The 26374-nt window shown below is 45.1% G+C and overlaps 2 protein-coding genes across 3 annotated transcripts; one reads left to right on the plus strand and one right to left on the minus strand.

The window, feature by feature from the left end:
* Positions 1-2430: 2430 nt before the first annotated feature.
* Positions 2431-4110, plus strand: gpx1a (glutathione peroxidase 1a). The gene is made up of 2 exons (XM_080545565.1): positions 2431-2677; positions 3442-4110. The coding sequence occupies exons 1-2, from the start codon at positions 2459-2461 to the stop codon at positions 3790-3792; spliced, it is 570 nt and encodes a 189-aa protein (XP_080401691.1). The 5' UTR covers positions 2431-2458; the 3' UTR covers positions 3793-4110.
* Positions 4111-5678: 1568 nt separating this feature from the next.
* rbm5 (RNA binding motif protein 5) lies at positions 5679-20008 on the minus strand. 2 transcript variants are annotated; one of them, XM_080546165.1, is made up of 25 exons: positions 19904-20008; positions 19273-19305; positions 18733-18916; positions 18435-18587; positions 17699-17768; positions 17159-17232; positions 16035-16130; positions 15008-15068; positions 14550-14615; positions 14073-14233; positions 13258-13355; positions 13050-13146; positions 12826-12894; positions 12617-12683; positions 12374-12474; positions 12091-12172; positions 11908-11999; positions 11602-11784; positions 11084-11224; positions 10341-10433; positions 9668-9853; positions 9449-9523; positions 9222-9331; positions 8892-9021; positions 5679-6281 (listed from the first exon to the last, which is right to left on the minus strand). In XM_080546165.1, the coding sequence occupies exons 2-25, from the start codon at positions 19287-19289 to the stop codon at positions 6156-6158; spliced, it is 2532 nt and encodes an 843-aa protein (XP_080402291.1). In that variant the 5' UTR covers positions 19290-19305; positions 19904-20008; the 3' UTR covers positions 5679-6155. The 2 variants fall into 2 exon arrangements, with proteins under 2 accessions (XP_080402291.1, XP_080402292.1); XM_080546166.1 differs by having other exon boundaries at positions 19949-19993.
* Between the last annotated feature and the right edge of the window lie 6366 nt (positions 20009-26374).

Genomic DNA, 26374 nt, shown 5'->3' on the forward strand with positions numbered 1-26374 from the left:
ACCAACGAAGCAGAGAGTGCTGACAGTCTGGAGGTCCAGCCTGGGAGTGTCCAAAGCCTGGACACCTGTGCTACTGGGGATGCTGGCGAGTGCCTGCACCATGCTTCAGATGATGCTGAGGGCGACTCCCCAGACCTTGATCAGCGTGGGAGGGGACCAGGCGGCTGCCTGAACCTCAATGACACTGACGGACGACGACCAGTTAGGAAAAGATTAAAGACTATGAATAGGGTAGTGAAGCAGCAGATCAAAGGGAACGACGGGAATGGACAGCAGATGATAGCATGGCTGGAAACGGTCTTAGGGGCATGGGAAACTTATTTTGCTAAGATAGGAGCACCTATTATAGCAGACATGATTTTTGACTTTCTTAGGAGGCAGGGCCTCATTGACTGTTTTTGGAAAATCAGTCACTCAGTCCACGTTAATGAACTTTTCAGAAGACTAGTCCTCACCTGAGGTGAAGATCTATGCATTAATGCATTCCCTTTGTCCTATGCTTACTGTTGGAGAATTATGTGTTATGATAACTGAATGTCATTATTTGTGTATTGTTTGTTTATTTCTATATCGTATGTGATTGATGTCAGTTGAGAAGTGATGTAGTGGTTATGCAAAGATAGGAAAGAGGTTCTGTTCCTAGCGCAACGAAAATGGAAGCTGCTGACTATGAAAGTGTTATCAATCTGAGACAGCGGTAAAGGCTGTTCTCCAACTGGGTACAAGTGCTAGTAACCTCTGACCCTGACGCTTCAAGGACAAAGAAAACATCGGTCGTTGGAAGTTGCTGTATTGATTTGTGCATGATGAACTGTGTTTAGTTTAATTGTGATTGTTATTTTCAAAATTCTTTTTATTATTGGTTGTTTTCTATTTTTTGTTTATGATATCTTTGGTTCCTAATACTGGTCCTGGGTTGGTCTGTGTTATTGTGCTTCTTGTGTTGTGTGTTGGTGTAGTTTTTCTGTCTGTTGTTGTTTATTTTTTAATTTTTAATTTTATTTTAAAAAAAAAAAAAATTTTTTTTTTTTTTTTTTTTGAGTTAGTTTGTGGGGTTTTGTGTTTTTGTTTTTGTTTTGTGGTCGTTTAGTTTCGGAACACCCTCTGGGTGGTCCGAGGGGGGATGTGTCGTATATTTCCACACACATGCATAGATAGTATGATAGGGGGTCATGCTATTCTGTAGCCTTCATGTTTGCACCAGCGGGCACCCGGAAGGGTGACATCACAGTGACATCACAGGGGACGGCCCTCATGACCATCTAGATAAGGTGATAGGCTATGACCTGTGACTGTATTTGCATAAGAGGGCAGGGATCTAGGGGACTAGGGAAAACCAGCGAGGAAGGGAGGAAGCGGGCTTTTTTTTTGTCACCAGGCCCCAGGATCAACACGTGTATGTATAAATCTGTTTGTAACTCGGATTAAATCATCTTAAACTCACTAGCTGTTGTTTGATTCATAACCAATAAGAATACACGACAGAGTCAACTGTCTAGAGTCAGATCAAAAGTCAGTCAAAAGTAATTTTTCCGTTAGAGAAGTAACTACATAATAAACAGGATTGGACAAAGTCACTATGTTGCAGAACAATTACTGGTTATTTCACTTAAAACACCACTGCTTAAAGAGGTTTGAGACAATCTAGTTTAGTCTGCAGTGTCTTATCTTTTAATATTTAATAATATGTAATAATATTTTATTTTTAATAGAGCCTTTTTTTAGCCTTTTAATTGAATGTTTTTTGCTTTATCTTACTGTGTTGTAGCACTCTGAGATTTTATATGTAAAGTGCTTTTATAAATAAAATGTATTATTATTATTATTATTATTATTATTATTATTATTATTATTATTATTATCTCTTGTGTTGCTGTTGTTGTTGTGGACAACTTCCTGGTCGCGCCCACGTGGCCCAGTAGGGGTCTTTAGTTTATTCCCACGTCAAAACGACAGAGAGAAAATAACACAGAAACGGGTCAACACAGCGAATGATTCAATAACATAACCACAGGAAATAATAATCGGGTTAATATAACCCCAATGGGATCTTCTGTGGCTGGCACCCATGTGTGAGACCCTCTGCAGCCCCCCATCCTTACCCAGGGATGGTACAATTGCAAGCTTCATATTCATACTGTTCCAGCAGTAGATGGCAGCAAATGTCATATTATGTTTAAGTTGTTTGCAAAGAAATAAGTAGACAAATACAAGATTTGCAACAATTACAGCTCTTTGTTTATTTATTTTTTCCTACTCAGAGATAAACTAGAAGTGTGCATGATTCCCAACGGTAAGAGCAAAAAACAAACAAATCTGTTTTATCTGCAGAAGGGAAATAATTAATATAATAATTAATTTCTCTGTCTGAACGCGCCCCGCCTCTGTACAAGAAGGCCCACCTCCATAACCTCCTCCTCCCTCCAGCCGAGAAGACAAGCGAAAATTAACTCCCAACATGGCTTCTAGGAAGTTCTACGAGCTGTCAGCTAAGCTCCTCTCTGGAGACGCGTTCAGGTTCTCCTCTCTGCGGGGGAAGGTGGTCCTGATAGAGAATGTGGCATCGCTCTGAGGCACGACCACCCGGGACTACTCTCAGATGAACGAGCTGCACGCGCGGTACTCCGACAAGGGGCTCGTGGTTCTGGGAATACCCTGCAACCAGTTTGGACATCAGGTACGAATGCAATTGTATTAATAATGCATGCTTGAGTCACCATTAAACCAGGCAATGCAATTGTTTTAATAATGCATGCTGGACTCACCATTAAACCAGGCAATGCAATTGATAATATAGCCAAACAGTGTCTGTTTGTTGTCACTTGTTGGTGCAACACTGTTCTAGGCCTTGTAAGGTAGTAGGCCTACTACTAGTGATTATGTAATGTACAGGTGCAACTCAAAAATGTTGAATATCGTGCAAAAGTTCATTCATTTCAGTAATTCAACTTAAAGGGTTAAACTTAAATATTATATAGACTCATTGCATTGTACATATGCATGATTATACTTTTCAGAGGGCTGACATTACTGTATTTAAAATCCTTTTCTTATTGATTTCATGTAATATTAAACATTTCTGAGATATTTAATTTGGGGTTTTCATAAGCTGTAAGCCATAATCATCAAATTTATAACAAATAAAGGCTTTAAATATCTCGCTTTGCATGTAATGAGTCTATATAATATCTAAGTTTAACCCTTTAAGTTGAATTACTGAAATAAATGAACTTTTGCACGATATTCAAATGTTTTGAGTTGCACCTGTATGTACGCTACATGTTACAGTGCGCATGTGTCATTAACACTGGGCTCAGTGGGCTGGCTATCCTTGTGTGGGGGGGCTGTTACTGTTACCTAAAGTATTGGGCCACAGTAAATACCCATTCATTTACAAAATGTTTTATTGTCTTAATATGTTTGAACTATCTCTCTTTACAGGAGAACTGCAATAACACAGAGATCCTGACGTCCCTGAAGTACATCCGTCCAGGGAACGGCTTCAAGCCCAAGTTCCAGCTGCTCGAGAAGGTAGATGTGAACGGCAAGGAAGCCCACCCCTTGTTCGTCTATCTCAAGGAGAAGTTGCCGTTTCCGAGTGATGACTCCATGGCCCTGATGAGTGACCCCAAGTACATCATGTGGAGTCCTGTCTGCAGGAACGACGTTTCCTGGAACTTTGAGAAGTTCCTGGTGGGTCCTGATGGAGAACCCTTCAAGCGCTACAGCAGGAAGTTCCTGACCAGTGACATTGAGGCAGATGTCAAACAGCTCCTCAAGACGATAAAGTAGTAAACCATCCTGGCAGTTGCAGCCTTCAGTGTTGATGTAGATAGGGATTACACTGGTTGTTCTGTTAATCTGCAGTCACACTGTTGCTTCAACTGCATTATCACAATCCCTCCTAACAGCCATTACTGCCTACAAGCCACTGTTATGAACTTTGCTCTCTTTTTAATATACTGCACCTGTTTAGCTGGTTTACTGAATGAAGACACTCCCTTAAACTGGTTTGAGGGGAGTGTCTGATCTATGCAGGTAAAAGCCTAAATCTAAGAGTAGTGTATTACTAATGTAGCAAAGACCATCAGTGGAAAATAAATGTAATTTTCTGAATTTGTGCATTGGTATTTCTTTTTTTATTATCAATTTTCATTTACATTCATTTGGTTAGAGACATACAAAACTTTTGTTTTTGAAATACTGGTTGATGTTACAGAATGGGCCTAACAACAATGTCACTAAAACATAATAATCAAAAACATTTCAATGCAGACCAGTGCTGAATGAAGTTGAATATTAATAATATATATATATATAACAATGAATATATAAAGTATCAACTATACAATATAAATATAGTGTCAAGTATATGATAACTGTCTTGTTCACCCAAATATATTTGCTTTTACAAGGCACTTGTCTGTTGACTGAGATCCAGATATGGACATCATGTCCTCATGAAATCGTTAATCACCATGTTGAGAGCTGTGCAGAAAATGTGGGCAATGCTTACATTATTAATTATTATCATGGTAGTAAGCAGAGAGATCACTTCTGCTCAATGTCTAAGACACTAATCTTTCTCTATATTCTCCTCTACCAAGCTGTCCAGATTGTCTCCCTCCAATAATGTTGAAAGAGGCCTTCAGTCCCAGTCACCACACACGGTTCAGCGAATTCTCAAACTCCAGTTTAGCCACCAGGTCGTGCAGAGTCTATATCGCTGAAGTCCCTTTGCACAGGATACAATGCAAACAATGTGTGGCTGTTGGTCTCTATCTCTTTAAATCTTGAGTTGACTTGTGTTGTGACTCATACTGTAACTATGCACTGGTCTGTAACTTTGTCAGGCCTCACTGACCTTGAACTTCTGTAGCCAAAACAAAAAGGCCTAGTTAGCGGAATGCATGAACTATTTATGGGTGTTATGGTAACTCGACAGGCCATAGAGGTCACTGTTTATTGTCGTTTGTATTCGTACAGCCATTCTGTACTTAGCAGGCACCTTAAACATGCTCCATTCAGGCTGTCAGCTATCTCCTTACCACCTATCAAAAAAAGAATATGTTGAAATGGCCACTGTCTTGATAAAACAACATGTTCTAATGCTTCTTCTGCATTACTGTTACAGAGCGTCAGATCCGATTGCCCCATTTTGAAGGTTATACAACTTCAAAATCCCAACACTAAACAGGTCCATGTTCATTAAACCAGGAGCCGGAGCTCTATTTCCTGACTCATGTGGTTACTGAAGGGAGTTTGGCTGGCTGGCTAATTGTGGTTCCTAACACTGCAAGGAGGACAGTACAGGCTACATAACACAACCTCTTCAAACTCAAATCAAATGTAGGGGCTTAGCTTCAGTGGCAGTTGTAACTGTTAAGGGTTAAGGGTTCTAGCATGTGAGCAGCCCACACAAATAACACACGTCTGGCTTTGTCAAAAACATGTTTTCTTTGCACTGATTTTCAGCCAGATGTCAGTTTTTCCTCTAGATTGTTTCTTGCCCTCTGCCCGAGTATGATAATCAACAACGTATGGCCTTTTTGGGTATCAGACAGTATTGCGACTGTAATCCAACAAGACAATAATCCACACAAATTAAATCAATCTCATTTATTTTCTGTATAGAGACATTTTTATACAAACTGTACACATGCTGACAATTAACCATTGCCACAGAAAAGAAGAGAAAAATATCATTTCTAAATCTGGAAATCTTTACGACAGGGAAACAATATACTGTGCATATATACAAATCATAAATTACATAATCCATAATTTACACTTTCGATAAAGACAGGTCCTTTCTCTATTTCCCAACTGTCGGTTAGACATTAATGGCACAACGTGAGAGTGCAAGAGTAGTTCAACACACATCAAATAAGTCTTTTAGTGAAGGAAACCTCCAACTCCCTGCTGTCATGTCTTCAACACTGTAGTCATACTGGCTCTCAATGTATTAGTTAACCTCAGGTGTTTGTAGTGATTAATGGATTAAAGAGGGAAGTGACCCAGGGGGGTAAATGGACAGTTCCATTGTGGCCCCACAGCCACCTGTCCCCTGGGTGTCTACGCAGAGACCCAGGGGACATATGTCCTGGGACCAGACAGACAGACAGACAGACAGACAGACAGACAGACGGGGCGTCTCACTCCATCTCAGTGAAGCGGGCGAACATGGCTTTGCGGACGGCGTCTTTGTAGGTGTCGGCGGCAGACAGGCCGTAGCTGCTGCCTTTGGTACCCAGACCAGCTCCCTTCATCCTCAGCTGGGCCTGCAGGAGGACAACAGCGGGGAGTCAGTGGCTAATAAAAAGGCGAGCTTTGCAGGTTATGTGGAATTAGTACAGTGCATTTTGTAGTATTTCTTTGCTGATGGGAGAGAGCGTATTCTCCCATATACTGTAGGTTTAGCTGGATGAGACTCCAGGGGTGCAAACTGGTGATGGCCCAAAAAGGTGACACATATTGTTTTTAGGGAGGGGATAGCGCTAGCACTAATGGTGCTAAATGGATATCGCGACGCTAGCACTAACGGTGGTCTAACAATACTGCGAGTGTAAGTAGCGGCAGCCCTGACCTGAACACCTGCAGAATTACTTCGAAAACAGTTTACTGTGGCTGTGTTCTCCACGCTGTCTGGAACTGTACCTAGCTGCCTGAAGCTAAAAGTTATTTCAACAGCAGCGGAGTTTAGCAGACAGGGAGATTAGTTAGCTCGCGCATCATGTGACTTGGATGAGACTATTTTTTTTGCAGATCTACACGATTCACATGGATGACATATTTTGAGAGAAAAACGGCTAATTTAGCAGAAAGGTGACAGGTTTGCAGCCCTGGACTCACCTCTATAGGAGCAGTGATGCCCTGCTATGAGACACTCACCTCTATAGGAGCAGTGATGCCCTGCTATGAGACTCACCTCTATAGGAGCGGTGATGCCCTGCTATGAGACTCACCTCTATAGGAGCGGTGATGCCCTGCTATGAGACTCACCTCTATAGGGGCAGTGATGCCCTGCTATGAGACTCACCTCTATAGGAGCAGTGATGCCCTGCTATGAGACTCACCTCTATAGGAGCAGTGATGCCCTGCTATGAGACTCACCTCTATAGGAGCAGTGATGCCCTGCTATGAGACTCACCTCTATAGGAGCAGTGATGCCCTGCTATGAGACTCACCTCTATAGGAGCAGTGATGCCCTGCTGGTAGACTCACCTCTATAGGAGCAGTGATGCCCTGCTATGAGACTCACCTCTATAGGAGCAGTGATGCCCTGCTGGTAGACTCACCTCTATAGGAGCGGTGATGCCCTGCTGGTAGACTCACCTCTATAGGAGCAGTGATGCCCTGCTATGAGACTCACCTCTATAGGAGCAGTGATGCCCTGCTATGAGACTCACCTCTATAGGAGCAGTGATGCCCTGCTATGAGACTCACCTCTATAGGAGCAGTGATGCCCTGCTATGAGACTCACCTCTATAGGAGCAGTGATGCCCTGCTATGAGACTCACCTCTATAGGAGCAGTGATGCCCTGCTATGAGACTCACCTCTATAGGAGCAGTGATGCCCTGCTATGAGACTCACCTCTATAGGAGCAGTGATGCCCTGCTATGAGACTCACCTCTATAGGAGCGGTGATGCCCTGCTGGTAGACTCACCTCTATAGGAGCAGTGATGCCCTGCTATGAGACTCACCTCTATAGGAGCGGTGATGCCCTGCTGGTAGACTCACCTCTATAGGAGCGGTGATGCCCTGCTGGTAGACTCACCTCTATAGGAGCAGTGATGCCCTGCTGGTAGACTCACCTCTATAGGGGCAGTGATGCCCTGCTATGAGACACTCACCTCTATAGGAGCGGTGATGCCCTGCTATGAGACTCACCTCTATAGGAGCAGTGATGCCCTGCTGGTAGACTCACCTCTATAGGAGCGGTGATGCCCTGCTGGTAGACTCACCTCTATAGGAGCGGTGATGCCCTGCTATGAGACTCACCTCTATAGGGGCAGTGATGCCCTGCTATGAGACTCACCTCTATAGGAGCGGTGATGCCCTGCTGGTAGACTCACCTCTATAGGAGCAGTGATGCCCTGCTATGAGACTCACCTCTATAGGAGCAGTGATGCCCTGCTATGAGACTCACCTCTATAGGAGCGGTGATGCCCTGCTATGAGACTCACCTCTATAGGAGCGGTGATGCCCTGCTATGAGACTCACCTCTATAGGAGCGGTGATGCCCTGCTATGAGACTCACCTCTATAGGAGCAGTGATGCCCTGCTGGTAGACTCACCTCTATAGGAGCGGTGATGCCCTGCTATGAGACTCACCTCTATAGGAGCGGTGATGCCCTGCTATGAGACTCACCTCTATAGGGGCGGTGATGCCCTGCTATGAGACTCACCTCTATAGGAGCAGTGATGCCCTGCTGGTAGACTCACCTCTATAGGAGCAGTGATGCCCTGCTGGTAGACTCACCTCTATAGGAGCAGTGATGCCCTGCTATGAGACTCACCTCTATAGGGGCGGTGATGCCCTGCTATGAGACTCACCTCTATAGGAGCAGTGATGCCCTGCTATGAGACTCACCTCTATAGGAGCGGTGATGCCATGCTATGAGACTCACCTCTATAGGAGCGGTGATGCCCTGCTATGAGACTCACCTCTATAGGAGCAGTGATGCCCTGCTATGAGACTCACCTCTATAGGAGCGGTGATGCCCTGCTATGAGACTCACCTCTATAGGAGCAGTGATGCCCTGCTGGTAGACTCACCTCTATAGGAGCGGTGATGCCCTGCTGGTAGACTCACCTCTATAGGAGCGGTGATGCCCTGCTGGTAGACTCACCTCTATAGGAGCGGTGATACCCTGCTATGAGACTCACCTCTATAGGAGCGGTGATGCCTTGCTGGTTGCGGCCCAGCCCCCTCCCTTCTTGCCAGCCCATCGCCTGCAGCATCTTGTTGCCGATGTTGTCGCTGTTCAGCCCGTCCTTGGTGGGCTGCTCATAGTTACTACAGAAGAAGAAGAAGAGGAGGAAATTAACATTATAATTATCAAGCCTACAAACATCATCTCAATGCTGCTTTAAACAACAGATTAGGTTCTACGGTGGACAGAGAAGCTTAAAGAGTTAAAGCCTCGTTGAGGAACCGAGGATTTAGCCGTTAGTATCAACATTAAGAAAGGCTGATCAAAACACTTAAGCACTTACACAACTGGCGGCGGCGGCTGCTGCTGGGCGAACTTCTTCTTCTTGGGCGCCGGGGGTTCTGGGATGCCGTACTTCTCTCTGCGCTCTGCAGCACGGTCTCTGTACTTCAGCTGTTCACAGAGAGGTGAGACGATTCATTAACATGTAAACATGGCAACCAGGGTTCTATTGAACGCAACCTAACTGACAGTAGAACCCAGGTAGTGTTTAGGTGGAGCAGCTGTTACCTCCGTCTCCTTCCTCTCCAGCTCTTCCAGCTCCTCCTCGCTCAGTTTAGACCGGCGGTGAACCTCCAGGTTTTGCTGAGGTGAGAGGAGGAGACAGGTAATGATTATCATTCACATCTCATAGAGCCATAAACATCTTCCTTCTCCATTACAGTGGAGTAGGTGGAGAGCGTCTATATAGAGGAGTAGGTGGAGACAGAGTGTCTGTGGCCTCGGTACCTTGTGCAGGTCGGAGAGCTGCTGGTGGCGCAGCAGTCCGTCCTTGTTGGGGAACTGTCTCCTACACAGCAGGCAGGCCATCTTCTTCCAGTCCGTCAGCTGGTCCTGGCCGTCCTCCCCGCGCTCCGGCTCTGCCCCGCCCTCCTCCGGATCACTGTCTCCACTGTAGGCCGCCACCAGAACACACTGACGACAGAGGGAAGAATAGTTACCATACAACACTGGTCAATATACTCATATCATAGCCATATTACTGATCATACATCTGATACTGTGCTTAGAACAGCTTATACAAAGTTGTTTTAGCAACCAATCGGTAGCAAGCACCACACCAGTTCACAACCAGATCCACTGTGACCAGCAGTGGCGGACTCAGGCTGTTTGAAGTACAGGGGAGAAAAGAAAGAAAGGGCACCTACTGCACAACATGGGACCCCATCAGTGCACATGGTCAAGTTTAGACCATTGGAAGGGCAGCCAATAGAGCACGTCCTCTAATTTTGCCACTCAAAAGGGCATTTTTGCTACTCAAAAGGGCACGTGGACCCCACTAAAAGTAGCTCATGCCTATGGGTATAGCTAATGGGGATCCTTCCAATAAATAAACAACAAATAAACTTTTATTATTTGTTATAACCCCCCCTAAGTTCGCCCTTGGTGAGCAGTATCTCACCTTGGCTGAGCTGCTGGGGTTGGTTGGCGCCTCCTCCTCAGCGCTGCTCACTGCTCCTGCTTCTGACAGCAGCCTCTCCAGCCCTCCCGCCTGCTGCAGAGGCACACCACAAACAACCTACTCAGTCTTAAGCTGCGTGCACACATGGCCATTGCGTTGCACCGGAAGTCATTCATCTCAATGGGGCCGTTGCGTTGATCAGTTGCCTTGCTCTGCATTGCGTTTCTTGACCAGCAGGGTGCGGCAATCAGTAAAAAAAAAAAATGCTTTTTGCGTTGCGTTGGATCCGTGAAAACAACCGGAAGTAAACCGGAAGTAGTTTCTTGCCCAGAGCTCTCGCCTCAGATTTTATTCCTCAATTTTGGCCGCCATTGGCTAAAATCTGTAATTTGGCTCTACAAGTGTTAATATGTCATTTTATGAAGTTTTTATATGTTTTCAGGCGAGAAAGTAACCATATATATTCACAAAATGTGTCCAGTTTATCAAAATAACCCGTTTATATATCTGATCTGACGTTTTTTCCCCCACTTCTGTGGGAAACTTCGCTAGCAACACGAGTAGAGCTTTGCATCTGCATCGCACGTTGAAGTACGTCAAGTCCATCCCACCAGGTTAGAACGGTGGGTCACGGTCCGCGGTGTGCACGCAGCTTAACTCTTTAATCAGCCATAAAAGCAGCTAGAGTATAATTGGATGGGCTCTATGAATGAATGAATCTATGGAAGGATATAAATAAATACCTTCTTCTCAAAGATGGTGAAGCAAGCGTCAGCAGCCGCTGCCTCCTTCCTCTCCTCCTGGCTGACAGGCTGGAAGCTGCTCTTGAAGTTCTCCTTCTGCTTGTTCAGGCTCTTGGCCCAGCGCTCCATGTCTTTGGCAATCTGCAGGATTTGACAAGTCAAGACTCAGAAACACGATGGGCAAACAGCTGCACTTCAAAACAACATCCCTCACGTTTACACCAAGGGTCCTAATTAGGGATGGAAATTGATTAAAAAATATATATATATTGATACCGATTCCATTATCGATTCTGCTTATAGGTTCGGTTCTTTATTGATTCCCTTATCAACAAATGTCAGTGGCATGTCGGCATCGATACGAGTCGTCGATAACCTCGGAGGCGTACGATTCTGATAGATCAAACTATTTGTTACTGGTTCTCAACTAGATTCCCATCCCTAGTCCCAATACTGACATCAAGTACAGACAGGAATGAAGATGTAGTATCTACAGTAACCCTCCTCTCCTCTCATACCTGCTGGGCGGTCTTGCTCTTGGGCTTGTCTGTCTTCTTCTCCTTGGCCTCTTTAGAGTCTCTGCAGGCGGCTGCTGAGGCGTTTCCTCCCTCTCCTGTGTTTGCGTCAGCTGCGGCAGGAACATAGCTCTGCTTCTCACTGTCCCAGTAGAGGTACTGCTGAGTCTGGGAGTTGTAGTAATACTGTAGGAGGATAAGATACAGTTGTTAGAACAAGCCCTCTCAATGACTCCATTAGCTAATAACAAAGTGAAAATGTAATCTTGATGAAATGCGTATGTTGTGTCTTTCTGCGTGGCTACTCACATGGGTGTTTGCGTCGTAGTAGAGTCCAGTCTGAGGGTCAAAGTAGTATCCAGAGGATTCGTCATACTGGTACGTGGAGGTGTCAGGAGCAGCTGATTAAGAGAAGATCATTCAACAACTATTTTCACCACAACAAGTTTTCACTATAGAACTTGCTGTCAGGAGGCTGGTAATGGCTCTTACTGGGAGTACTGCTCGAGGCCAGTTCAGAGGCAGCTGATGTAGCAGTGGTGGTCGTAGCTGAGAGAAGTCCAGTCTGTTGTTGCTGTAGTGCCGGCATAAGGAGAGAGCGATTGTGATGCTCTATACATTGAGACTTTGTTGGCCAAGTTTCCAACTTTAAGTCTCAGAACTGTATGTAAAGGTAGTGCAAGTGTAGCAGCGTAATGTCAAGTGTTGGAGTGGCTGCTCTGCTTGGGCAGTTGGGCAGATACAGGTGGATTGTAGGACAGTTTGTAGGACTCACTTGTGCGGCAGGATGACTGACGATGTGTGGCTGGTAGACGTGCGCCCCCTGTGAGATCACCACTCCCGAGGCGGAGGGGAGGAGCTTCACACCTGGAGCAGCTGTGAGAGGAAAACCTGCTTCAGGAGAGCTCTACGAATATATCCTCCTGACCAAAGCACCTCAGAGCAACTCAGATTCTACGCAGTTCAAAGCGAGGCTATCAAAGCTGTTTGACTGCAGGTTGAGTACACGGTCTCTTACCCCCCAGTATCCCATGGCCCTGGGAAGGTTCCCCTCCTCCTGGCTGCTGGTAGTAACTCTGGTAGTCCTGCCACACAAGAGACACATGACATTTTAAATGATATATTCTAAATATATTAGTGACAGACAGGTATGTATCCATTGAGGTAACTGAGGTAACTCAAACATCGATTACAACATAAAAACAGCCTTGCCTCCCATCATCTTACCTGTGCATAGGGCACATAGCCTTCCTGTAAGTAGCTGTACTCGGACGATCCGTCTGTACTCTGATGGGCCTAGGAAGGAACACAAGCTGCCTGTTAGCATGTTCCAGTCAACAGGTCAGGGGTGGGTCTTGTGTATACTATAGTGTATAGATTGTGGGTCTTGTGTGTAGTGAGAGGAAGTGGGAGGAAGCGAGAGGAAGGGGTAGGAAGTGGGAGGGGCATACCTGGGTGGAGGACCACTGGGCAGCAGCGATGGCGGTGCTGGCCACAGAGTGGTAGCCAGCTACCATGATGCGGTTTCCGTCTGGCAGCAGCAGGTCCCTGAGGAGATGGAGGAGAGGTGACAGGTTAGGGAGATCAACGTGCACTTGGAGGACGTCCTCCATCACAATCAGAACCACTGACGTCTCTGTGATGCCATTCAACGCTCACTTCCTGGCGCTCTTGGCGTAGTCGACACCGATGGTCTTTGCATCCAGCTTGAGAGGCGGCTGCAGCCCCTGCAGGATGGTCAGGAGCTGGGACGCCTCCTGAGACCGACAACAAAGAAAACGTTGTAAGATTCTAATAATTTTAATTTAATAATAATTTTGCCATTTAGCAGACGCTTTTATCCAAAGCGACTTACAATTACGATTTACAGGGACATTCCCCCTGGAGTAACTGAGGGCTAAGTGCCTTACTCAAGGGCACACTAGTAGTGGTGTGGTTTCAGGCGGGATTTGAACTCACAACCTTCCGATCGGAAGTCCAACTCACTATCCACTAGACCACCACTACCCCCTTCTACAAACAGAACGACTAGTAAAAAAATCAGGTGTAGTGCTGAGGCACAAACATGTACATTTCAAGCCTGCAAACTGCGACACTTTAAATAAATGTGAAATAATACCATTGTGCAATATGACAACCCCAGTCGTCTATCTGTACAGTATAGTACAGTGGATAGTGTACATAGCCTTTATTTATGTAAACCAGCTCCTTCCCTTCTTGTGATTTTTTTTAAAGTTTTTTTTTTTTTCCCCTTTCCTAACACCAGGGGAGCCACGCCACCTAAATTTCGTTGTTTGGTACCTGTACTGTAGCAATGACAATAAAGTCCATTCATTCATTCATAGTAACTTCTAAACAGACTAAACACAGAGCAGCTTAACATGCAAAAGCAAAACACAGTCTGCCGATTAAACTCAAACAAAAAGAGAACGCAGATATGTGTACATCTCTCATTTCATTTCTAGGTTGCGTACCAGAGGGGAGGAGAGCTGTACGAAGGCGAAGCCTCTGTTCTGGCCTGTCTGCTTGTCCTTGATGAGACGGATGTTGCCGGCTGAGAGGTTAGCGTAGGGCGCCAGGGCGGCCATGATGGCGTCCACTGTGGTCAGGTAAGCGATGTTCCTCAGGATGATCGCTGTAGAGAACATGAGAATCCAACTGGTGATCGAACTTCACAGGAAATCAAATAATTAGGTCTGTCAATAAATAAATCTGACCCAACTAATTTGTCATGCATTTCCTTATTCCAACACCACACATGTTTTTTGTTCCCCCCCCCCCAAAATACAAGTAAATACTAGTATTTTAAACTTAGACAGACAGCCTATTATTGTGATTAACTTGATTAAAAAGTGTAATCAATTGACAACACTACCAATAATTCTTTGTTAACAATCTTGCCAATGCAAATGCCTTAACTGAATGACTGAGAGGTACTGAGAGGTACTTACTGTCGCCATAGTAGTCTCCACTATGCTGGGCCTCGGGGACTCCAGTTGTATTAGTGGACTCTGAGTCTGTTGAGACAGAATGACAGAAAGGCGTTAAAACCTCCACACCCAGCGTGTGATAATGACCCGGGGAGGTAGAAACCCAATGGTACAATGACTCACAACGCCTGATCTGGCATCTCACATGAGTGACCTTCTCAACATGGGGACACTGTTAGTTAACCCCCTTCAATGTCTGCTGGATTGAGAGCTCTGTCCATTACTACTAGTAACTATTAACAGGAAAGTGATCAATCAAGTGTTTTAAGGGGGCATAACTGTAGTTGATAACATGACAGCAAATAGTTGTGAGTATCTGAACAGCTCCTGACACTGACACTGCTGCCCCCCGCTGGCCAGAGCAGTGTCTCAGGCCGTCCGGATGGGTGCAGTCTCTTCCTGGGTCAGGAACTACTTACCAGCTTTAGCTGCTCCACACCTGAAGCACTTCAGCCTTCTCCGGAAATTGTACAGGCCGCACTGCAAGCAACCGGTCACATAGGGTTTTATTGCAAAGACAGCTACTAATGTCCTGACAACTGCTGCTTCAGACCAACCGCAAACTACATCGCTACTTACCTGAGCCAAATACTCTATCCTAACTTCTAATGCTCAAGTCCCTAAACCTAACGACGTGCTTATCTGACAGGACCTTCAGGACTAGGGTAACAGGTATACGACACGTCGAACGGGTACAGTGGCAAGAAAAAGTGATCCCTTTGGAATGACCTGCATTTATGTATAAATGTGTCTTAAAATATGGTCTGTTCTTCATCTAAGTACAAACACAATCTGTTTTAACTAATAACACACAAATTGTTGTATCGTTCTGGTCCAACCCATAAGGGTTGGATGAAGTATATGAACCCCTAGACTAACGCCTTCTGCAAAGGATAATTGGAGGCAGGAGTTAGTAAACATGGAGTCCAGTCAATGAAACAAGAGGATTGGAAAGTTGAATCGAGACAAGTTATGCAGATCTGGTCTCATACGAGTTGTACGTACACACATCAGTGGTCAAACATGAATGAGCAATGACTGAGGAAACGTTACACCTTCATAGTGGCAGCCACAGGGGAAAAGCATGCAACACCTGTGGGTCGTAAACTCCTTTGAGACTCAGTGTCTTGTTCTGGCTCCTTGAGGTCTGGCAGCTAAACGTCTATGCAGGCTAGTCCTACTTCAGGACACAAGCCACGAGCACTGTGAATGTTCAATGGGTGTGTCCAATAAAGATGATAATTGTTTGTGTGTTATTAGCTTAAGCACATTGGGTTTGTCTATACTTGTGACTTCAGATACGATCATATCTTATGACCAATTAATGCAGAAAACCAGGTCATTTCAAAGGGTGCACATACTTTTACTTTCTTGCCTGCACTGTCTGTATATACAGTAGAGTGGACAGGATGGGGGGAACGGCGTTAAACGAGAGCGCTAACTTACAGGATTGCAGAGCCAGTCTTCAAACTTGTCTCGCAACTTGTGCTGGGGTTTGCTGTAGTGCATGGCCACACTTTTTCCTTGGACGATCAGAAGTTTCTGCAAGAGGAGCACAGACTGGTGGTCATGTCACGCTTTCCTGGCTGGCGCAGGTCTCATTCTAGCTGCACCCAAAGAGCAAGCAGTGTTGGCAGGGAGGGAGGGGGGGGGAAGGGACCCCCGGTTGGCCTTTGTGTGAAAGACAGGCAGATGTGTGTGTAAGCATGTGTGTGTACAGAGGGTTCTTAAGGTGTTTGGGACCCGAGTGCTCCTCAGACTGAGCAGAGTGTAGAGTGTGACCCTGACAGAGATACTTGGGGTGTTTGTGCTGTGATCGCCTTTTTTTTAGAACCGGGGGGGGGGGGGGGGGGGAGGGGCTTCCCATGGCTAAAACAAAAACTTCATTTGCTAAGAGAAACAGCATAAATCAATAATAACAAAACAGAAAAAAAAACTTCCAAACATGGTGACTCAGATTTGGCCTCAAAGATGGTTTGAAAATGGAGGTACCATTAAGGTAAATGCTCTAATGGTACTGACATCAAATTACTTTAAACCTCAGTCACCCCCCCCCTAATTAATGAAGCTTACTTCACTTAAAATTAAGGAGGTTGTGAGATGCGTTCATTATCTCTGCTGGGGGGCTGTGTCTCAGGAGGTAGAGCTGCCGTCTAATGATCACAAGGTTGGCAGATCGGCGATTTGAGCCCCGGCTGTCCACATGTCGAAGTGTCCTTGGGCAAGACACTGAACCCCAAATTGCTCCCAGTGAGCGGGCGGGCCGGCGCCTTGCATGGTAGCTTGTCGCCATTGGTGTGTGAATGTGTGTGTGAATGAGAGGTTATAAAGCGCTTTGGATAAAGGCGCTATGTCAGTGCAGTCCGTTTAGTATTATGGAAGGATTGCTATACTAACCCCTTAAAACACCATGCATCATCCATACTGGATTCAATATTTAGATTTCAATAGCGGACCATTCAATTAAAGTCCAAATCCTTTTTTTAGCTCATTTTTGGTTGCCTTTTTTGGTTATCTTGTTTCAGATCCCCAAGGTATCAAAAAACTAGACTTGGCGATTGTAAAGCAACCTGATTGGTCTCCATCCATCGGGTAGCATCTTGCAAGTGATAAAACTCCGCGAAGGCGAAACCTCGGCTTATACCTAGAGACAGCATTCAAATATAGACGGGAGGCGTGTTAGTCAGTGTCCATGGGCACAACATTCAAACTCTGTCACAAGCTGCTTCACGACCCAGGGACCCAGGAGGCAAACATCGGGCCATTCCTTTGGGGTTTTGCCATAGCAAGAAATCCTGTTGGACGACACTGTCAGGACCACAATCATCCTTAGTGGACCTCAAGGCCTTTTTTTCTTTCATTTGAAACATTTCAGCTGAGCTGGCTGCTGCTCTTAACTCACCTCATAGAGCTTCATCTTTAGTAGAATGTACAATTATTTTCCTTTTCCAAACTTTTTTTTTGGGTTTACATGTGATTACAAGGGATATAATATATCATCTATATTGCTATGGCAAAACGGGTCTGATTCGAAGCAGATTGGCCCTGTGGTCAAAGATTGGGGGGGGGGGGGGGGGGGGGCAGGGCTCCACGGTACACCTGGGTCTCACCTGTCTTTTTTTTCATCAACCTGACGTCTACTGGCTGGGGGCCGTCCAGCTGCTCCAGGCCAGCACGGATCTGAAACACCACATCACACCACATCACACAACATCACACAACATCACACCACATCACACCAGATCACACAACATCACACAACATCACACAACATCACACCACATCACACAACATCACACCAGATCACACCAGATCACACAACATCACACCAGATCACACAACATCACACAACATCACACAACATCACACAACATCACACCAGATCACACAACATCACACAACATCACACCAGATCACACAACATCACACAACATCACACCAGATCACACACCAGATCACACAACATCACACAACATCACACAATATCACACAAGGCCATACTGTATGTAACATAACCCGTAATCGTTATCTTAACATCTCCCAGCCTCATTAACAGGATTCCATTGCATATTTGCTTCTTCCTTGGCAGGCAGCCAGAACAGATGCAGGGTTCGACAGTAGGCAAGTAAAACATTCGCCGGGTTTGTTTGCGCGAGCACAACGACGCTGCTAGATCCCGGATATGTTTACCTGTGTGCAGGAAGAACACTGTTCATCTAGCAGCGTCGTCGGGCTCACGCTAACAAACCCGGCGAATGTTTTACTTGCTCCGGGCAAGTAAAACAGCGTTACTGTCGAACCCTGAGATGACTGAGTTTCTGGGTGTAAATCAGACAGATGACTCACATCTGCCTCAGTCAGGTGCAGAGACAGGCCTCGCAGCATGATGGTCTTGCTCTCCTCCCCCAGCTCGCCCCTGTAGTCCTGCTCGGGGTAGTCTCCCTCAGAGTGGTAGCCGTCTTCAGACCGGTCGCTGTTCCGTCGCTTCCTCTCTCTCATCTGGATGGATACATCAGTGCATGAGGAGGGGGCGTGTGCACAGTAAAGAGAAACAACATCAGGTGGTGATTGTGCTACCATGTCAGGTAATGCCACTGACACTGGGTGCCCATGTGCACACACACACACACACACACACACACACCTCGGGGCTGTCCCTGCTCCCCCGGCGGTCTCCTTCAAAGCGGTCGCTGCGTCTCTCCTCTCCGCCCCAGCGGCGCATGTCGTACTCCCGGGGGTCGGGGTCCCTCTCTCTCCTCTCTCGCCACTCCGCCTCATCCCGCGGCTGGTCAGAGCCGTATCTGCCGCTGCGCTCCGTGCGACTGACCCTGTCAACGCAGATACAGAGGAGCGAGAAAGACATATTTACTACACTATTATTACCACTTTTATGTTCATTAACACCCAAGGGCTGTTGACTAATCACTCCTGTCCTGAACAGACATCAATAAACCAACGTTGCCCCCTGGAATTTACTTAAGTTAAAAGCAGAGAAACAGAATAGATTAACAAAATGTTCAGTAGAACAGATTCAGAGGTACTTTAGTTTGTAACAACTAACTAAAGAGGGTGTCACACCATATTTAATTAAATTAAATTAATTAAAATTAAATTACCATACAGGCCTAGGCTGTGTGTCTTTAAGTGGTGCAACAATGTCACGATTGATCGCAAAGCTACTCACCGTTTATCAGCTCCCATCTAACCGCTGTCACAGCTGTCAAAGGACGAACAACAGAGAATGTTAAGACTACTAATAATGTTCTGCATGTAGAGCAAAGTGTATAGTATGAGACTGTTGTATAATAAGTGTGTATATATATATATATATATAAGTGTGTAACCCTCTGCTTATATGTACCCTCCTTTTAACCGCCTATGATTAATGTATGCTCTTTTAACCCCCTATGTTAGGCCCTTAAGCTAAATGCTTGTCCTGTCTACGTGTTTGTGCCTAGGTCTAACCCTAACCCTATATTTGACCTTTTAAATGTACTTTTTTCCTCCAGGGAGCCGTATACAACATCGGCATGGGGACTGCGGATGAAAACTAGCTTTCGGGCTAACTCTGGCGTATTTACCATTTATTTTTGTTTTATTAATATGCACTGTCCCTTGAATAAATAAATGAATCTGAATCTGAAGTTGACACCGTTTGTCCGCAGCAACTAAAAGGAAAATGGAGATATAAAACTACGACGACAGCGGAGTTATAACCTCCTAGTAACCTCTCTATCTCCATATCTACCAATGTCTCAAGCTCACCAACAAACTAGCTCGTATATAACACAACTAATGTACACTTATGAACTCACCAATGTCAGAGTGTGTCAGGTTATAATGTTTATAAAGGTTATAACCTGTAAGGCAGCAAATGTAGAAAGTAAATCGCTTTCTGCCAAAGGTATTTCTGCTCTGCTGTTCTCCTTCCCAAGATGCTTTGGGGTGTGAACAAAAATATATACCCACTGCATTCTGGGTGTTGGTGTTTTTTCCCCCCAGCAACGATATTCAGTTACTGATCAATATGCAGTTTTTGTTTATATTTTGTTTTGCCTATATTGTAAATATCCATTCATTCATATGTATATCTTACTTGATTGTTTTTGCACTACTTGTTTTTTAAAATTATTATTATTATTATTATTATTATTATTATTATTATTATTATTATTATTATTATTATTATGTTGCCTGTTTGCACCAATCTACCACAGCAAATTCTATCTGATATGGCCCATACGCAACATTTAGTTTTACTTTGGGCTGACTAGGTAGGATAAGGAGAAGTTTGTATCCTTGTTTGGTTACACATGAGTGGATTACTTGAATACTCTTGTTGGCCTCTAATTGTATTTTTTCAACACTGAAAATGTTTATGTATGTAAAGCCTACTGTAGTTGTACTACATAAGCGTCTTTGAGTGTCTAGAAAAGGGCTATTTAAGTCTAATGTATTATTATTATTATTATTATTATTATTATTATTACAATGAATTTGAGGAACTTGTTGCAGTTATGACACTTCCTCCATCTTTTAGCAATAATAACCATGTCATTTTGACAACCCAGAAAATTATAAATTGTGTTTACATTTTGCTGGGTTGTCATGGTAACATTGTCCAGAGTGACATCATTGGAGGGTTCCAAGGGTGCATTGGGTGCAGGAAGGTCCTGACAGAGTGATGATGTCATATAATGGGGTTGCCAGGTGATATTCTAGAAGGTGAGAGTAGAACAACAGATGGTTTTAGCAGTTGGTACAGAGACACTGAAGAGGTTAGGTGAGTACGATGTCTTTGGATAATGATTATGTAACAGGTTGTAAATAGGCTAACTAGTTTGGTGATGGTGAAATTCCTGCTAAAAATGTGAATGTTAGTCTCAGGAATGTGTTCAAACAGCGACATCTACTGGTAGTAGAACATCTATGAAGTGATAATTTATGAAGTAATAATTTATTACTGTAACTTAGTTGGCACTGTGTCTCGGATGTGATGCTGCTGTTGCTGCAGTGTGAACTATTGATGGGTATATAGGCCCTAGACCTCATGGATTTAAAGATGTTAAAAAAAATGGAGTCTGGATGTGGCTGCGCGGGTGTGTGTGTGTGTGTGTGTGTGTGTGTGTGTGGGGGGGGGGGGGGGGGGGGGGGGGGGGGCGGGGGTCTGGATGTGGCTGCGCGGGTGTGTGTGCGCGCGAGCGCTGACTCCGCTGAGTGTCAAAGTCTAGCTCGTTTATTGTTTGAAAGTGATCCAAAGTGTCAATGCCAACAGAGATTCTTATATAAAGAAGCTTTTTCTTTACAACCCGACGTCCTAGCCATATTTTTTGAAGGTAGAAATACGAAAAGGAGAATGGCTTTTTGGCACGTTGCTCCTGCAACTGATGCTTCAATCACAATGTCACGCAATATCAACGTCAGTCACTTTGGAAGTTCAAACAGCCTCACAGTCATATATGAACTCATAGGGGACAAGTCATTCTATAATAATTATATATAAATATAAAATACGTCATTTCACATTCTCTTCCTTGTTCAGATGTTTGTAGAAAGTTATAGAAATGCCAAATAAGAAGAAGAACCAGGGAGATGACTTCAATGTCCAGTCTGCTTGGCAGCTTGAAAAGGAGTTTCCCGATGACGACATCACCTTAACCGAATCTCTGGCCCACAGAGCAGAACCCAGAGGTGTGTGTGTGTGTGTGTGTGTGTGTGTGTGTGTGTGTGTGTGTGTGTGTGTGTGTGTGTGCGTGTGTGTGTGTGTGTGTGTGTGTGTGTGTGTGTGCGTGTGTGTGTGTGCATGCGTGTGCGTGTGCGCGTGCGTGTGCGTGTGCGTGTGCGTGTGTGTGTGTGTGTGCGCGCACGCTGAGTAGAGATCAACGTGAGTCTTGTGTGTAAATTACCGGAGAGTCTTGAATTACAGATTTGCGCTTTAAAAATGTGCCTTGACAAGTAAAAGTCTATGGGCTTGACGGCCCGCCTGTATTAATAGAGTGTTTTAACTTTTTAGGTTAAATTATTCACTTTAATTGGTCCCAGAAGGCCTTGCGGCAAGACGTCATAGAAGTTGACAGTTTAGTTTGTTGGTTTTTGAGAAATGCAAATTGTAACGTCCAGAATTAAAGTGAACATCCAATAACTCGTTTATTGTTTGAAAGTGCTCAAAAGTGTATGCCAACAGATCTTTTAATATAAAGAAGCTTTTGCTTTATAACCCGACGTCCTAGCCATCATTTAGGAAGGTAGAAATACAACAAGGATACAGATTTTTGGCACGTTGGCACGTTACTTACTTACTTACTTACTTACTTACTTACAACTGATGCTTCGATCACAATGTTGCGCAATATCTATACGTCAGTCACTTTTGAAGTTCAAACAGCCTCACAGTCATCCATGAACTCATAGGGGACAAGTCATTCTATAATAACAATATATAAATATAAAATACGTAATTTCATATTCTCTTCCTTCCGTTTCTTATATCGTAGTCATGAGCAGGAGCACTCAGAGGAAGCTGGAGGAGAAGAGGGAGAAATGGAGGGCCGTGGTGGAGACCAAGTGGAGGGCCGCGGCCAAGGACTCTGAGCTGGAGGCCGAGGACTCTGAGCTGGAGGCCAAGGACTCTGAGCTGGAGGCGGAGAAGGCCAGGAGCACTCAGAGGAAGCTGGAGGAGAAGAGGGAGAAATGGAGGGCCGTGGTGGAGGCCAAGTGGAGGGCCGTGGCCAAGGACTCTGAGCTGGAGGCCAAGGACTCTGAGCTGGAGGCCAAGGACTCTGAGCTGGAGGCGGAGAAGGCCAGCAGCGCTCTGGCAAAGGCGGAGTTGGAGAGAGCGAGGGAGGAGGTGGAGGAGGGCCGACAGAGAGAGAAAGGCCTCCTCCAAAAGCTCCACGATATGGAGCAAGAAAAGAGGAGCCTCGTCTGTGACAACTCCGACCTGGAGAAGGAGAGGAGCCAGGCCCTCGCTGCCCAGCGAGAGACTGAGGGGAGCCTGGCCGGGGTCAAGGCGACCCTCCTGGAGACCGCCAACGCCACCAGGGAGGCAGAGGACCACATCAAGGCCCTGCAGAAAGAGGCCCTGGAGGACAAGCTGGCGGCAGCTGAGAAGGCTCAGGTGCTTGACAGGGAGGTGGAGAAAAGCAGACAGAGAGGGAGAGACCTCAAAAGAAAAGTCCATGTTATGGAGCAGGAGAATAGGAGTCTTGTCTTGAGCAGAAGAGGAGTCTTGAAGGAGATGAGCCAGGTCCTCGCTGCCCAGCGAGAGACTTCGGGGAGCCTGGCCGGGGTCAAGGCGACCCTCCTGGAGACCGCCAACGCCACCAGGGAGGCAGAGGACCACATCAAGGCCCTGCAGAAAGAGGCCCTGGAGGACAAGCTGGCGGCAGCTGAGAAGGCTCAGGTGCTTGACAGGGAGGTGGAGGAAAGCAGACAGAGAGAGAGAGACCTCAAAAGAAAAGTCCATGTTATGGAGCAGGAGAAGAGGAGTCTTGTCTGTGACAACTCCGACCTGGAGAAGGAGAGGAGCCAGGCCCTCGCTGCCCAGCGAGAGACTGAGGGGAGCCTGGCCGGGGTCACCTCCACAGCCTCGGTCACACAGCCTCAGAGGGATGCTAGTGGGAAGAAGAAGAAAGGGAAATTCAGGAAATTCTGTTCAATGGTGAAGCGCAAGGTAAAACAGAAATATACAGTGAATTTATAAGAGAGCCACATTCCACATAATTTCACATTAAAGAAATGTAATGTAAAGGTAAAGTCTTACCAGTTTATCGTAAAACAACAGACAACATTGTTGTTGTAGGAATACTGGGGTTTTAAGAGATATGTTCTGTCATTGATTCTTCTTCTGTAACAACTGATATAGTGCAAGAGGACCAACCAGGCTGGTGTCCAGCCTCCAGCCCCAGGACAGGAGGACATCAATGATGGTGTCCAGCCTCCTGCTGAAGGACAGAAGGACATCAAGGTAGGTGTCCAGCCTCCAGCCCCAGGACAGGAGGGCATCGAGGTTGCCCACGACGATGGACACAGCAGAGGTAAGTCAACATGTAGAACACATAGACCAAGGACATACTAACCAAACTAATGAAGTATTCTATTCTGTAGCTAAGGCCTGGTGAAGCTCATATGAACTCTCTCTCCTCTCTCTAGCGGCCAGCCCAGTGACAGCTGAGACGCCGCCTTGTGAGGAGAGCGGAGCTTCAAAGAAACAGAAGCGTTCCCGCCTCCAGAGGATGCTCACATCTGTGAAGAGCCTTGGGCTGCTGAGCTGCGGTCCAGGCAGACGGCCTCCGTCCCCCCAGTAACCGTCTTCACGACGATGGACACAGCAGAGGTAAGTCAACACATTGAACACATAGACCAAGGACATACTAACTAAACTAATAAAGTATTCTATTCTGTAGCTATAGGCCTGGTGAAGCTCATATGAACTCTCTCTCCTGTCTCTAGCGCTCGTCCTCCAGAGGACGCTCACAACTGCAAACAGCCTTGGCCGGAGCTGCTGTCCACCGTGAATAAAACATAATTTGGATTGCATTCCTTTTGCTTGTGCATTTTTCATATCTTATGAACTTGTTATGCTGAAGATTAACAAGGCGAGGGAAATGGTTTGGCAAGAAATTGCTGACCGATTAAATGCGTAGGTCATACTAGCCCCAGTTATTGTTATATGTTCATATTTTAATAAATGAATATTACTACTGTGGTGATATCCGCAGCAGGCTACAAACCGTCATATCGCCACAATGGCCTAGTGGTATCGACCGCTGCCACAGGTTTTATTCGTCATTTTATATCGGTGGTTCAAATCCCTCTTCAGACACACTTTTTACTGCATTTCGTTGTCTGAATCTAATCTAAAATCTCATCTAAAGAAGTATGTAGGCTATAAAATTATGGTGCAGGCTAATTTACAAGAACTGACACGATTACAATGGTGTTTGAAGCCTTTGCATGAAATCTTCGGTTAAATGTAAAAAAAAAAGGAAAAAAAAGAATCACTTAGTCAAGTCTCGAACACGCAACCTTTGGAACTCCAGCCGACTGCCTTTTTTTTTTTGTAATCTTTTATTATAAAAATATTCTTTTAAATACAATCATAGCTATACATATTCATACATGTTCATTTTATAGCCTTCATTGTATTCTAATTCAAATAAAATAAATTAAAAACCAATAAATAAAAACAAAACACACCCATACCATTTTGGTATGAGATGCATCCATCTATTATTCCGTCAGTCCTTCATAACCAAAATAACCCTTTAACATAAATCAATAACAAATGAATGCAACAAAAAAAACATCTTCAAAAATCTAAATCAAACTCCAACCCTCCATCCACCCCCACCCTTATAAACCCACAATCCCTAATAAACAACTTCTCAAAATCTTTTTTCCCTGTCTTGTGCATCAGTCCCACATTCTTCCTGACCAATCCCTCAAAGACTTTCCACACCGTTATCCACTTTCCCTCAAATCTTGCTAAATTTCTCCTCAAATAAATTGCATACCTAGCCTGTGATAATACATAATTTAAACACCATATATTCACTCCCCTCCTCTTTCCCTCCACCCCAAAAACCACCATCCTCCTCCACTCCTGCATCCCCACCACCTCCACCCCCCAGTGCTTCTTCACTAGTCCTTTCAACCTTTCTTCGAATCCCTTCATTTCTCTACATTCAAAAAGCATATGCATTAAGTTCTCATCCTGTATCCCACACACATCACACTCCCTCGAAACTGTTCTGTCTACCTGATGCAACACCACCTTAGTATAAACCCTGTTATGCCTGAGCATAAAATCAAAATGTGTACATTCTAAACTATTATATTTTTAAAATAAATTCCTCCATATGTTCTTCACCTCCAATCCTGGGAACACCTGCCTCCACACCTTCTCTGCCGCAGGCTCCTTCACTCTGCTCTCCAACAGTGCCCAGTAGCACTCCTTCACCTTAACAGCTGAGAAGTCCCGCACTGTTTCCCCTTTCCCTAGTCTTAACCTAGGTAACTCTGTTTGCTCCTTCCCTCTTAACTCCCTATCTAACCTCCTCACCCACTCCCCTGGTATACTCTGCTTTATTTTATTATACATGCTCACTATTTCTCCCCTTCTCATCTCCTCATCTGTTTCCCTAACAACTTCTATAATTGCCTGCTCTGATAGGAACCCTGGCACTACCTCATACCTAAAATCCCTTACTCTAATCAGTCCTGCCCTCCAGAAACTCCTAGATTCTAACATTTTCCCCTCTCTTCTTATTACAGGGTTCAATAAA

The sequence above is a fragment of the Nansenia antarctica genome (genome assembly GCF_963989245.1).
Source record: "Nansenia antarctica genome assembly, chromosome: 15".
NCBI classification, from domain to species: domain Eukaryota; kingdom Metazoa; phylum Chordata; class Actinopteri; order Argentiniformes; family Microstomatidae; genus Nansenia; species Nansenia antarctica.